The 13943-nt window shown below is 45.9% G+C and overlaps 2 protein-coding genes across 2 annotated transcripts in view; both read left to right on the top strand.

The window, feature by feature from the left end:
- Positions 1 to 982: 982 nt before the first annotated feature.
- sft2d2b (SFT2 domain containing 2b) lies at positions 983 to 5953 on the top strand. The gene is made up of 8 exons (XM_084574470.1): positions 983 to 1131; positions 1659 to 1748; positions 2207 to 2292; positions 2907 to 2988; positions 3107 to 3142; positions 3222 to 3280; positions 3368 to 3397; positions 4284 to 5953. The coding sequence occupies exons 1-8, from the start codon at positions 1063 to 1065 to the stop codon at positions 4318 to 4320; spliced, it is 489 nt and encodes a 162-aa protein (XP_084430596.1). The 5' UTR covers positions 983 to 1062; the 3' UTR covers positions 4321 to 5953.
- Positions 5954 to 7498: 1545 nt separating this feature from the next.
- The window catches only part of tbx19 (T-box transcription factor 19), a gene marked incomplete at both ends in the record, with an annotated part of 7165 nt that continues 720 nt past the window's right edge, over positions 7499 to 13943 (top strand). Inside the window, 6 exons of the mRNA XM_084574817.1 lie at positions 7499 to 7731; positions 10708 to 10996; positions 12086 to 12220; positions 12297 to 12358; positions 12463 to 12521; positions 12966 to 13121. Coding sequence (XP_084430943.1) covers positions 7499 to 7731; positions 10708 to 10996; positions 12086 to 12220; positions 12297 to 12358; positions 12463 to 12521; positions 12966 to 13121 — 934 coding nt within the window. The remainder of the gene's footprint in view (positions 7732 to 10707; positions 10997 to 12085; positions 12221 to 12296; positions 12359 to 12462; positions 12522 to 12965; positions 13122 to 13943) is intronic.

A 13943-nucleotide genomic window follows, 5' to 3' on the forward strand; every position in this document is an offset into this window, starting at 1 on the left:
TCAACTTTAATTTACTTTACATTAAACTCAACTTTTCTTAAATTTAACCTCTACTTTACTGTACCGTCAACTTTACATTCATCTCAACTTTACTTGACATCAGCTTTACCTCAACTTTACTTTAACTTCAATTTAACATCAACTTTACATTAAACTCTACTTTACTTTGCTTTACTTTAACCTCTACTTTACAGAACCGTCAACTTTACATTCATCTCAACTTTACTTGACATCAGCTTTACCTCAACTTTACTTTAACATCAACTTTACATTAAACTCTACTTTGCTTTACTTTAACCTCTACTTTACGGTAACGTAAACTTTACATTAATCTCAATTTTACTTTAACCTCTACGGTAACGTAAATTTTACATTAATCTCAACTTTACATTAAATTCAATGTCTACTTTACTGTAATGTCAACTGTACATTAATCTCAACTTTACTTTAACCTCTACTTTACGGTAACGTAAACTTTACATTAATCTCAAGTTTACATCAAACTCAATGTCTACTTTACTGTAACATCAACTTTACTTTACTTGCTCAGGTACAACCACAGTAACCTCACCTGTGTGTGTGTGTGTTTTTTTTCACAGCTGTCACTGATTATTTTTTAATAAAGGTTTAATACGTGAGTTCAGTAAAGAGTTTTGTTTCTTCTGTTTTCCTGAATGTATTGCTCGATTTTCTGGACGTGTTTATGTTTATTGTACAAACCGCATTATGTCACATAAGAAGGATGAACTGATAAAGCAATAATAAAAATAATTTATTTGCTGTTTTATGATGTTTTTCTTTTTTTCCTTTTACCTCTTATTTCTTGTTCATTCATCATTTCTTTTCTCTGATTCATTTTTGTATGTGGAGGAAACAGCGCCCCCTGAGCCTGTGGCCAGAGGCGGTGTTACAGGCGGAAGTGCTGCACCTGTTGATGACTTCTTCTTCGTCTCTTAGGTAAACTCCACCGCCCGACAACACCTGGAGCCGCCGACACCGGGACGTTTCTGGAAGCCCTCCGTGTGTTCGGCTCTTTGTCCGGCAGAGCAGAGAACAGGGCTGATGGATAAACTGAAGCGGGTTCTGAGCGGCCAGGAGGACGGGAGCTCGGACGGGTCCGGGGTTCTGGAGGTGTGGTTGTTAGCCTGTTAGCAGCTGTGTTGTGTAAAGAGGAGTCCGGTTTAGAGTGAAATAGAGGCGTGACAATAGAGTCAGACATGAGACGCATCTGTTTCTACTCATGTGATGTGAATACACCTGATGTCACTCCGAATTGAACATTCATAAACCCGATTCAAGAGTTAGAAAAAAAAGTCTCTGCAGAACTCGACTGAGAATCTTCGTGTTTTAAGATTTATTCCATGACCTCAGTGATCTGGGGACAGGCTCAGTTGTTTGATGACTTCACCACAAACAGGAACTTTAAAGAAGTAATTCGGCTCAGCTGTCATGACAATAGAGTCAGTAACAGGACCTGTGTGCTTCAGTCTGTTTCATGTGTTGTAATGAGGTTTGCTGAAGCGACCGTTTATTGACAATTCAAATCAAACATGAATGACGAGTTCACCCAGAGAGAACCAGCACAGCCTGGTCTGATGATGATGATGATGATGGTGATGATGATGATGATGATGATGATGATGACGACATGTCTGCAGAGAGCCAATGAGGCGTCCACGCTGGCGTGCGGGACAAGGGTGAAGGGCTTCGCTATCTGCTTCGTTTTGGGCGCCCTCTGCTCCATCCTGGTAAGTTGATGAGTCTGTTGCTATGGCAACAGCATGCTTTTTGTTTTATCTGCCCGTATCCATGGCAACAGCCCACCTATTTTTGTTTCTTTTAACTTTTGTCTTTTTCCTGTTTTCTTACTGGTATCCGCGGCGTCTGTCCGTTTCTACGGTGACGTCCTGTCTTTCTGTCCTTCTTTCTGTCCTCTACGCTTCCACGGTAACAGAACACCCGTCTGTATCCATGGCAACAGCCTGCCTCTACTCCCTATCTTCTGTTTCCGTGGTAACGTCACCTCTATGTGTCTGTAAGTCTTTACTGTCGGTGTTTGTTGCTATAGAAATGGTCAGTTGGTTTGTCTGTAACCATGGTAACTGCCTTTCTTCACCCCGTTGCTATGGTAACAGCCTGTCTCTCTCTCTCTCTCTCTCTCTCTCTCTCTCTCTCTCTCTCTCTCTCTCCCTCTGTCTGTGATCAGGGTTCCTGCTTGTTGTTCATCCCGGGCGTTGGGCTCGCTTTGTTCGCTGTCCTCTACAGCGTGGGAAACATCCTCGCTCTGGCCAGGTACCGACCAGGACCCGTCAGACCAGGACCCGTCAGACCAGGACCAGTCAAACCAGCACCAGACAGACCAGGACCAGTTAGACCAGGACCCGTCAGACCAGGACCCGTCAGACCAGGACCCGTCAGACCAGCACCAGACAGACCAGGACCAGTTAGACCAGGACCCGTCAGACCAGGACCCGTCAGACCAGGACCCGTCAGACAGGGACCCGTCAGACCAGGACCCGTCAGACCAGGACCAGTCAGACTAGGACCAGTCAGACTAGGACCAGTTAGACCAGGACCAGGCTGGCTGCAGTATAGGTCATAAGCTCCACCTCCTCCATGTTAGTGGGCGGGACTTGGTCCACACTAGTCCAGAGTATAATCCATCATGTCCTTGTACCAGGTGGAGGTAGAGCAGAGCGTAGTATCAATGAAACTAAAACATGAGTGAGTCTGGAGGAAGTGTGGGCGGGGCATCAATATCACAGGGATGGCGCCGCCCGTATCACCGGGAAATTAGCATCGGTTTGACCAATGAGAGGAAGTGGAGACCATATTTATATACAGACTATGCCTGAAACACTTTCTAAGGAACTACATTACCCATCATGCCTGTGTTGTGGTTTCAGCACCATGTTCCTGGTTGGTCCGTGGCGCCAGATGAGGACCATGTTTGCCAAGGAGCGAGCGCTAGCCACCGTCATCATGCTGGTGAGAGCAAACGTCCTGATGTCACCTGTGAACACCTGTGTCTCTGACCTGTGTCTCTGACTTGTGTCTCTGACCTGTCCCTCTGACCTGTGTCTCTGACCTGTGTCTCTCTGTGCAGGTGTGTCTGCTGCTGACGCTGTGCGCTGCGTTCTGGGTGAGAACCCCACCCAGATGTTCTCAGAGCTGTTTGTCCCCTTGTCGGTTCTCTGAATGATGTCCTTGTGTCTCCACAGTGGAAGAACAACGTCCTCGCTCTGGTCTTCTGTGTGCTGCAGTTCCTGGCTTTCACCTGGTAACACACACACACGCATTAACACACATTAACACACACACACGAACATGAACACCTTTACCTGATCTCTACTGTCTCTTCCTACAGGTACGGCCTCTCTTACATCCCCTTCGCCAGGTAACATACATTTACTTTACTTTACTTAAACTTCATGTAAACTTTACATATACTTAATGTAAACGTGCTTTACTTTTCCATAAATGTACCTTTACGTAAACTTACTTTACTTAAACTTTAACCTTTTATGAAAGTTACATTATTTCACTTTGTGTAAGCTTTACTTTACTTTGCGTAAACTTTACGTAAACTTTTTAACTTTATTTTACTTTACTTAAACTTTATGTAAACTTTACATATACTTTCTGTAAACTTTAACCTTTGCTTTACTTATACATAAATGTACCTTTACGTAAACTTACTTTACTTAAACTTTCACCTTTATGTGAAAGTTACATTACTTCACTTTGTGTAAGCTTTACTTTACTTTACGTACACTTTACGTACACTTTTCTTTACTTTGCGTACACTTTACATGCACTTCGCGTAAAAACTTTACATACACTTTATGTGAATGTTACATAAACTTTACTTAAACTTTATGTAAACATTGTTAAATGTACGTTAACCTTTACGTAAACTTACTTTCCTTAAACTTTAACCTTTATATAAAAGTTACATTATTTCACTTTCTGTACATTTTACTTTACTTTGCTTTACATAAACTTTATGTAAACTTTACATACACTTTATGTAAACTTTACATACACTTTATGTAAACTTTACATACACTTTATGTAAACTTTACATAAACTTTATGTGAATGTTACATGAACTTAATGTAAACTTTAACCTTTACTTTACTTTACTCCTTGCCCCAGTGACAGAAGCTGTCTGACAGTGAAGATTCATTTTTCACATTAATTAATTAGCACTCGCAGTAATCATCATCTCTGTGTTTTCCAGAGATGAATTCACGTTTTCATTCGTCCTCTCTGTCTTTCAGGGACGCCGTCTTCAAATTATGCACGCTTTGTTTCTAGACCTGAGTCACCTCCTGTCTGACCAATCAGGACGCAGGACACTGAGTGGTGTGTACCCATTCAGCACCTGGACTGTTACCATGTTATATATATTTTGTTTTGAGTGCAGCTTCACCTTTTACTCGTCGCCTTCATATTTATGCTTGAATTTTAAACTCGTTAGCATTAGCGTTAGCATTAGCTGTACATGCACCTTCACTGGCTGATTTATAACTTTGTGTAGTGCCTCTGTATGTCTTTCACTATATTTGGTCAAAAAACATTTTCTACAGGAATCGTCTGTCATCTCATTTTAAAGTTTAGAGTTCATTAGTTTAGAGTTTAGTTAGTTTAGTTTAAATCTATTATAAACTTGACTTGTGGCAGGACTTTCGAGCTCTGTTCACACCATAGACTGTATAGAAATATGGACAACACACCCCCACTATTTTCCTGGGGATATGGGCCAGCCACCAGGGGGAGCTGTTTTTGTCGTCTTCTTTATTCACAGTCTATGGTTCAGAGTTGTTCAGATCTTGACCGGCCACCAGGGAGCGATCAAAACGTTCCTCTGACCTCAAGACATGAAATTAATGTTTGTTTAGAACGATCATTTCATCCACCCAGACTTTTTAGGTTCCTCCTGTGTCATGTTCCACTGTCGTCTGCTCTCAGGTGATTTATCTGTGAAGGTTATGTTTGAAAAGCTGCTTCTTAATTAGACGAGAATAAAACGCAGCTCATCTCTGGGTTTCATCTCAGTCCGACTGAAAACACCATGCTAACACGAACACCATGCTAACATGAACACCATGCTAACATGAATACCATGCTAACATGAACACCATGCTAACATGAATACCATGCTAACATGAACATGATGCTAACATGAACACTATGCTAACCTGAACATGATGCTAACCTGAACACCATGCTAACATGAACACCATGCTAACATGAACACTATGCTAACCTGATCACCATGCTAACATGAACACCATGCTAACATGAACATCATGCTAACATGAATACCATGCTAACATGAACATGATGCTAACATGAACACTATGGTAACCTTAACACCATGCTAACCTGAACACTATGCTAACCTGAACACTATGCTAACATGAACATCATGCTAACATGAATACCATGCTAACATGGTGACTGATGTAAAAGTGTAGGTCATGTTGTAACGTCCACATTTCATGTATTTTTTATTGTTGAATGTTTTTAAGAAGCTGAAATAAAAGTTGAAGGACGCCTCCCGCCTGTTGACCTGCCGCCTGGTTAAACCTCTAAAGCCGGTAATCTCTGCGGGGCTCTGGCGGCTGATTAAAACCTGGATCAGGTGTCTTTCCAGATGTTGTCCTGGTGGATTTGACCTATGCTGCATTACATGCTGATCTCAGCAGCTTATGCTGTTTTTCCTCAGCGCTGTCGTTTGACATTTAACCTCCACGACGGGACTCATGAGACCAGAGACTGGACAGAGACACTTTCAAGTCCTCTCACCTTCTGTCTCTAAATAATCAGCTGATGTAGAAAATCTAAAGTGTCGGTTCTTCCTTCCTTTCCCTGTAGCTTAGCATGATGCTACCACCACCGTGCTTCACTGCAGAGACCTTGTCTCGTCTCGTCTTGTCCCACTGATCTTGTTTTATCTCGTCTCGTCTTATTTTGTCTTGTCTTGTCTCATCTTTTTTTATCTCTTCTTGTCTCTTCTTGTCTCATCTTGTCTCGTCTTGTCTTGTCTTGTCTCTTCTTGTCTTGTCTTGCCTGCTCCGGTCCTGTCTGGTCTGCTCTGACTTGGTCTGAGCTGGTCTGGTCCGGTCTGGTCCGGTCCGGTCCACTGTGGTCCGGTCCGGTCCACTGTGGTCCGGTCCGGTCCAGTCTGGTCCGGTCCGGTCTGGTCTGGTCTGGTCCGGTCCACTGTGGTCTGGTCTGGTCTGGTCTGGTCTGGGTCTGGGTCCTGTCTGGGTCTGGTCTCAGAGGAGGAGGCTCTGAGGAGGCCAGCGGTGTAGCGAGGTAGGGAGTGAGTGGTGGGGTGGGGGGATGGGGGACGGGGGGGTTGACGTCCTCTGGTTGATGTGTTCAGTGTTCATCAGTCACTCTGGGATTATTCACCTGTCGACTGAGGCTCCAGGTACGTTCTATGTTTAACATTTCTATTTGTTCTAGTCGTCTGTTGACGTGTAAACGTTCTCTTTAGTATCAAGACGCGTCGCTTTGAATCTTTTCATTTAAAATCAGAACACTTGAAATCATCGTTAAAGACGAACAGACTCGTTATAGAAATAGAAATAAATAGAATAATAATAAAACATTATTAGTGAATAATGAATGATAATAAATAATGTTAATAATTAATAGAGTCAGGACATTAAATAAAATATATTCAATACAATAGATTTAATAAATAGAATCTATTCAATCCAATAGATTTAATAAATTAAATAGAATTTATTTAATACAATATATTAATTTATTAAATCTATTAAATAAATCTATTGTATTAAAGAGAATATACTCAATAAATTAGGTTTAATAAATTGAATATTTAATACAATAGATTTAATAAATAGAATATACTCAATAAATTAGATTTCATAAATGAAACAGAATATATTTAATACAATATATTTAATAAATAGAATATACTCAAATTAGATTTCATAAATGAAATAGAATCTATTTAATAGAATCAATTGAATAAGTTAAAACTAATCTAGAGATCAATCAGCTTCTAACAGTGAATTTATTCTGATCTTTGTTTCTCTGAGAACCTGAGACGATTAAAACAGTCTGAATTCATTAGAACTAATAGATTCTACTTAGTTCTATTAGCTGTGAATGAATGAAATGTTATATTTATTTAATTCTATTTAATTCTATCTGTCCTCTTCAGATCTTGAGTTTTGAATCTAGAACCAGATCCAGACTTTAACTCTCAAGTCTTTAGGACGTCTTCTCTGGTTCTCTCCGGTTCTCTCTATTGTTCTCTCTGACTATCTGGTTCTCTCTATGGTTCTCTCTCATTATCTGGTCCTCTCTGGTTCTCTCTGGTTCTCTCTATGGTTCTCTCTCATTATCTGGTCCTCTCTGGTTCTCTGTGGTTCTCTCTATGGTTCTCTCTCATTATCTGGTCCTCTCTGGTTCTCTCTGGTTCCCTGACCTCCTGCTGTGTGTCTGGGTCCAGATGAAGGTGGAGGGTCTGCAGGAGGACGGGGCCCCTCCCTCGGCGGGGTCCAGCCCCGGCTCGGCGGACCGCTGCATGTCCCGTCTGCTGAGCGCCGTGGAGAGCGAGCTAAGGGCCGGGCGAGAGAAGGGCGACCCCACGGAGAGAGAACTGAGGGTGACGCTGGAGGACGGAGAACTGTGGAGGAAGTTCCAGAGGGTCACCAACGAGATGATCGTCACCAAGAACGGACGGTAGGCCTTCATCTTCATCATCATCTTCATCTTCATCATCTTCATCTTCATCTTCATCATCTTCATCATCTTCATCTTCATCGTCTTCATCATCTTCATCGTCTTCATCTTGATCTTGATCTTCGTCACCGTCATCTTCATCATCATCATCATCATCACCATCATCACCATCATCACCACCATCTTCATCTTCATCTTCATCTTCATCATCTTCATCATCATCATCATCTTCATCTTGATCTTGATCTTCGTCACCGTCATCTTCATCACCGTCATCTTCATCATCATCATCATCATCATCATCATCACCATCATCACCATCATCACCATCATCACCACCATCTTCATCTTCATCATCTTCATCTTCATCTTCATCTTCATCATCTTCATCATCATCTTCATCTTCATCTTCTTCATCATCTTCATCGTCTTCATCGTCTTCATCATCACCACCATCATCTTCATCTTCTTCATCATCTTCATCTTCATCATCAGGGTGTTGGTGGTATTGGTGGGGGGGCTGTGGAGGGGGCAGCTGGAACACTGAGGTGGTTGATTATGTTTCTGGGGAGCTGAGGCTCAGTGACACCTGTAGGACCATAGAACCATAGGACCATATGACCATAGGACCATAGGACCATAGGACCATAGGACCATTGAACCATAGGACCATAGGACCATAGGACCATAGGACCACAGGACCACAGAACTATAGGACCATAGGACCATAGGACCACAGAACTGTAGGACTATAGAACTATAGGACCATAGGACCATAGGACCATAGGACCATAGGACCATTGGACCATTGGACCATTCAGACACTTGAGCAGCTTCCACTGCTGCAGTGACGAGTGATGAGGTCACTCAGAGGAAACATCACTGGAAATGAATGAATGAACAGTTAACATCCATAAATAATAACGTTAAAGACGACTTCCTGGCCACTTCATTAGGTACACTAGTCTACTCTAGTCTCCATCAAGGTTCTGATGTTCAGCTTTAGGTTCTGAGAGAGATGTTGGTTCTGCTGTGTTCTAAGGTATGGATCATCTCCTCAAATCAATCCAGTTTGACTCATCATCATCATCATCATCATCATCACTGTCCAGGTCAATGACCACCTTTCACCGTTATTTAGATTAGAATGACTTCACTAGCGTGCCTAATTAAGTGTCCATTAGCATACTTAATGGTGTAGCCACTAGCGTCCCTAATGAAGTGGCCACTAGCGTCCCTAATGAAGTGGCCACTAGCCTACTTATTAGCATAGCCACTAGCGTGCCTAATGAAGTGGCCACTGGCCTACTTATTCGCATAGCCACTAGTGTGCCTAATGAAGTGGCCACGAACCTATTTATTAGCGTAGCCACTAGCGTGTCTAATGAAGTGGCCACTAGCCTACTTATTAGCGTAGCCACTAGCGTGCCTAATGAAGTGGCCACTAGCCTACTTATTAGCGTAGCCACTAGCGTGCCTAATAAAGTGGCCACTAGCCTACTTATTCGTGTAGCCACTAGCGTGCCTAATAAAGTGGCCACTAGCCTACTTATTCGTGTAGCCACTAGCGTGCTTAATGAAGTGGCCACTAGCCTACTTATTTGTGTAGCCACTAGCGTGCCTAATGAAGTGGCCACTAGCGTGCCTAATAAAGTGGCCACGAGCCTACTTATTAGTGTAGCCACTAGCGTGCCTAATGAAGTGGCCACTAGCATGCCTAATGAGGTGGCCACTAGCCTACCTATTAGTGTAACCACTAGCGTGCCTAATGAAGTGGCCATTAGCCTACTTATTAGCGTAGCCACTAGCGTGCCTAATGAAGTGGCCACTAGTCTACTTATTAGCATAGCCACTAGCGTGCCTAATGAAGTGGCCACTAGCCTACTTATTAGCGTAGCCACTAGCGTGCCTAATGAAGTGGCCACTGGCCTACTTATTACCGTAGCCACTAGCGTGCCTAATGAAGTGGCCACTAGCGTGCCTAAGGAAGTGGCCACTAGCGTGCCTAAGGAAGTGGCCACTAGCCTACTTATTAGTGTAACCACTAGCGTGCCTAATGAAGTGGCCATTAGCCTACTTATTAGTGTAGCCACTAGCGTACCTAATGAAGTGGCCACTAGCGTGCCTAATGAAGTGGCCACTAGCCTACTTATTAGCGTAGCCACTAGCGTGCCTAATGAAGTGGCCACTAGCCTACTTAGTGGCGTAGCGTGCCTAATGAAGTGGCCACTAGCGTGCCTAATAAAGTGGCCACTAGCCTACTTATTAGTGTAGCCACTGGCGTGCCTAATGAAGTGGCCACTAGCATGCCTAATGAGGTGGCCACTAGCCTACCTATTAGTGTAACCACTAGCGTGCCTAATGAAGTGGCCATTAGCCTACTTATTAGTGTAGCCACTAGTGTGCCTAATGAAGTGGCCACTAGCGTGCCTAATAAAGTGGCCACTAGCCTACTTATTAGTGTAGCCACTAGCATGCCTAATGAGGTGACCACTAGCCTATCTATTAGTGTAACCACTAGCGTGCCTAATGAAGTGGCCATTAGCCTACTGATTAGCGTAGCCACTAGCGTGCCTAATGAAGTGGCCACTAGTCTACTTATTAGCGTAGCCACTAGCGTGCCTAATGAAGTGGCCACTAGCCTACTTATTAGCGTAGCCACTAGCGTGCCTAATGAAGTGGCCACTAGCCTACATATTAGCGTAGCCACTAGCGTGCCTAATGAAGTGGCCACTGGCCTACTTATTACCGTAGCCACTAGCGTGCCTAATGAAGTGGCCACTAGCGTGCCTAATGAAGTGGCCACTAGCCTACTTAGTAGCGTAGCCACTAGCGTGCCTAATGAAGTGGCCACTAGCCTACTTAGTAGCGTAGCCACTAGCGTGCCTAATGAAGTGGCCACTAGCCTACTTAGTAGCGTAGCCACTAGCGTGCCTAATGAAGCGGCCACTAACGCAGGTTCTTGTCCGTCCTCAGTCGTATGTTCCCGGTGCTGAAGGTCAGCGTATCAGGTCTGGACCCCAGCTCCATGTACTCCTTCCTGCTGGACTTCGTTCCGGCCGACGGCTGCCGCTGGAAGTTTGTGAACGGGGAGTGGGTGGCCGCAGGGCGGGCCGAGGGCCGCGCCGAGGGCCGGGCCGAAGGCCGGGGCCACGGGGGCGTCTACATCCACCCTGACTCGCCCAACTTTGGAGCCCACTGGATGAAGGCGGCGGTGACCTTCAACAAGGTCAAACTCACCAACAAGGTCAACGGAGGAGGACAGGTGGGTCAGCAGCACGGCCTCGTTCATTCAGTCATACGTTCATTCATCAGTTCATTCCTTCTACAGTTTCTCATTCTTTCACTCTTCATATGTTTTCATTCATTCATCAGTGTTCTTCTCTTTCTTCTTTATTTATTTATTTACATTCTTTTCTTTTCTTCTTCGTCGTCTTTTTTTGTGTCCTCTTCTTCATCATCACTTTCTTCTTCTTCTTCTTCTTCTGTCCATTATCCTGCTCTTCACATCTCTCTCTCTCTCTCTCTCTCTCTCTCTCTCTCTCTCTCCTGGCTGTAGTGGTGTGGAGTGGGCGAGAGACTACCTCCTCTAATTAACCACTTCACTCCCTCTCCTCACTCACTTCACCTGCTCGCCCCCTCGTAACCACGGGAACGGGATAAACAGCTCTTAATTGGCTGGCAGCAGTTTAATGCACTTCCTGTCGAGAGCCACGCACACACACACACACACACACACACACACACATCAACACACACACACACATCAACACACAAACACATCAACACACACAGAGGCAGATAATTGTTATTGTGTTGTTGTGTGTTGTTATTTTTTGTGTTGTTGTGTGTTGTGGTGTGTTTGTGTGTGTTGTTGTGTTGTTGTTTACCCGGGCCTCGGTCCAAACATGACACGGTGCCGTAATGCGTCCTCTCCTCTCGGCCATAATGAAATAATTGCCCGGCTCATCTGGACATTATGGTAATTATGTTTTTACCGGGAGCTTAATTTACCCATCATGCTTCACAGAGACAGAGAGACGGGGGACGGGGGGACGGGGGGGGGTCAGGTCTGAAAGCAGCCTCTCAATTTGAATAGAAAACTGTTTGTTTATGTGGAGACGCTAGCAGCGCTCTGATTGGTTAATTGGCCCTCGTTAGAGGAGGAGGGGGAGGAGGGGGGTGAAAGAGTCAAAAGACAAAGATGGATCCTCTCCATGAACTCTGGCTGGAAACTATCTGTGAGACAGGAGGACAGGAGGACAGGAGGGGGACGGGGAGGACATGAGCAGAGGAAGACAGGAGGGGGACATGAGGACGGTGTAAGGTGTCTCTGTGTCTCCGTGTCTTCCAGATCATGCTCAACTCTCTCCATAAGTACGAGCCTCAGCTCCACATCGTGTGCGTCGGCTCTCGCCATCGTCTCGTGTCCAACGTGTCCTTCAAGGAGACGCAGTTCATCGCCGTCACCGCCTACCAGAACGAGGAGGTCAGGTGACGTCCCTCTGTGTCCTCATGTCTCCAGGAGTCTGGTTCTTGGTCTGACCGTGTCTCTGTCCTCTCAGATCACGGCTCTGAAGATCAAATACAACCCGTTCGCTAAGGCCTTCCTGGACGCCAAGGACAGGTACCGCCCACCACGCCAGCACCTAGCGCTTTGCGGCTCTCATCAGGATAGCACAGGGAGTTAGCATTAGCAGCTGATGGTAGCGTTTCATTTATCCTCTTCAGGAACCCAGGGGGGCGGAGTTTACCGGAGTCGTCTGAGAGCTGCGTTGGGATTCAGTCCTGTGAGTGGTCCAGACATTTATCTGGTGTACGGGGGGGGCCACACACTCTGACCCTGGGGGGGGGGGGGCACACTCTGACCCTGGGGGGGGCAGACTGATCCTGGAGGGGGGGCCACACACTCTGACCCTGGAGGGGGGGCCACACACTCTGACCCTGGGGGGGGGTGCCACACTCTGACCCGGGGGGGGGCACACACTGATCCTGGAGGGGGGGGGGCACACTCTTACCCTGGAGGGGGGGGGGGCACACTCTTACCCTGGAGGGGGGGGGGCACACACTGATCCTGGAGGGGGGGGGGCACACACTGATCCTGGAGGGGGGGGGGCCACACACTGACCCTTGGTGGGGGGCACACTGATCCTGGGGGGGGGGCACACACTGATCCTGGGGGGGCCATATCTTGTTGCTGAGCCTTGGGTTCAGGGTGACTTTGTGTGTGTCAGGTTGGTCGCTGTGCTCGGCTGGAGGAGGCGGAGCTTTTCCTTACGGTGGAGGCCTTCCGCTGGCGTCCCATCATCACCATGGTTACAAGCACCACGGTTACCCAGGGAGACACACGCCGTACCCCACGTACCTGCCACACCGCTCCCACCCTTCAGGTAACTTCTCAGGTAACCCCTGAGGTCAGGTGACTCTCTGAGGAGGTCAGGAGACTCTGAGGAGGTCAGGTGACTCTCTGAGGAGGTCAGATAACTCTTTAAGGAGGTCAGGAGACTCTGAGGAGGTCAGGTGACTCTCTGAGGAGGTCAGGTGACTTTTTAAGGAGGTCAGGACACTCTTTAAAGAGGTCAGGAGACTCTGAGTAGGTCAGGAGACTCTGAGTAGGTCAGGTGATTCTCTGAGGAGGTCAGGTGACTCTCTGAGGAGGTCAGGTGACTCTCTGAGGAGGTCAGGTGACTCTTTAAGGAGGTCAGGAGACTCTTTAAGAAGGTCAGGAGACTCTGAGGAGGTCAGGTGACTCTTTAAAGAGGTCAGGAGACTCTGAGGAAGTCAGGTGACTCTTTAAGGAGGTCAGGTGACTCTGAGGAGGTCAGGAGACTCTGAGGAGGTCAGGAGACTCTTTAAGGAGGTCAGGAGACTCTGAGGAGGTCATGTGACTCTTTAAGGAGGTCAGGTGACTCTGAGGAGGTCAGGTGATTCTCTGAGGAGGTCAGGTGATTCTGAGGAGGTCAGGAGAGTCTTTAAAGAGGTCAGGTGATTCTCTGAGGAGGTCAGGTGACTCTCTGAGGAGGTCAGGTGACTCTGAGGAGGTCAGGAGACTCTGAGGAGGTCAGGTGACTCTTTAAGGAGGTCAGGTGACTCTGAGGAGGTCAGGTGATTCTCTGAGGAGGTCAGGTGACTCTCTGAGGAGGTCAGGTGACTCTTTAAGGAGGTCAGGAGACTCTTTAAGAAGGACAGGAGACTCTGAGGAGGTCAGGTGA

Source organism: Chelon labrosus, assembly GCF_963514085.1.
Source record: "Chelon labrosus genome assembly, chromosome: 24".
In the NCBI taxonomy this organism is placed as follows: Eukaryota; Metazoa; Chordata; class Actinopteri; order Mugiliformes; family Mugilidae; genus Chelon; species Chelon labrosus.

Coding starts and splice junctions, on each gene's coding strand:
- sft2d2b (XM_084574470.1), top strand. CDS start 1,063: ATGGATAAACTGAAGCGGGTTCTGAGCGGCCAGGAGGACGGGAGCTCG. Junction 1,132..1,658: donor ACGGGTCCGGGGTTCTGGAG/GTGTGGTTGTTA, acceptor ACATGTCTGCAG/AGAGCCAATGAGGCGTCCAC. Junction 1,749..2,206: donor GCGCCCTCTGCTCCATCCTG/GTAAGTTGATGA, acceptor GTCTGTGATCAG/GGTTCCTGCTTGTTGTTCAT.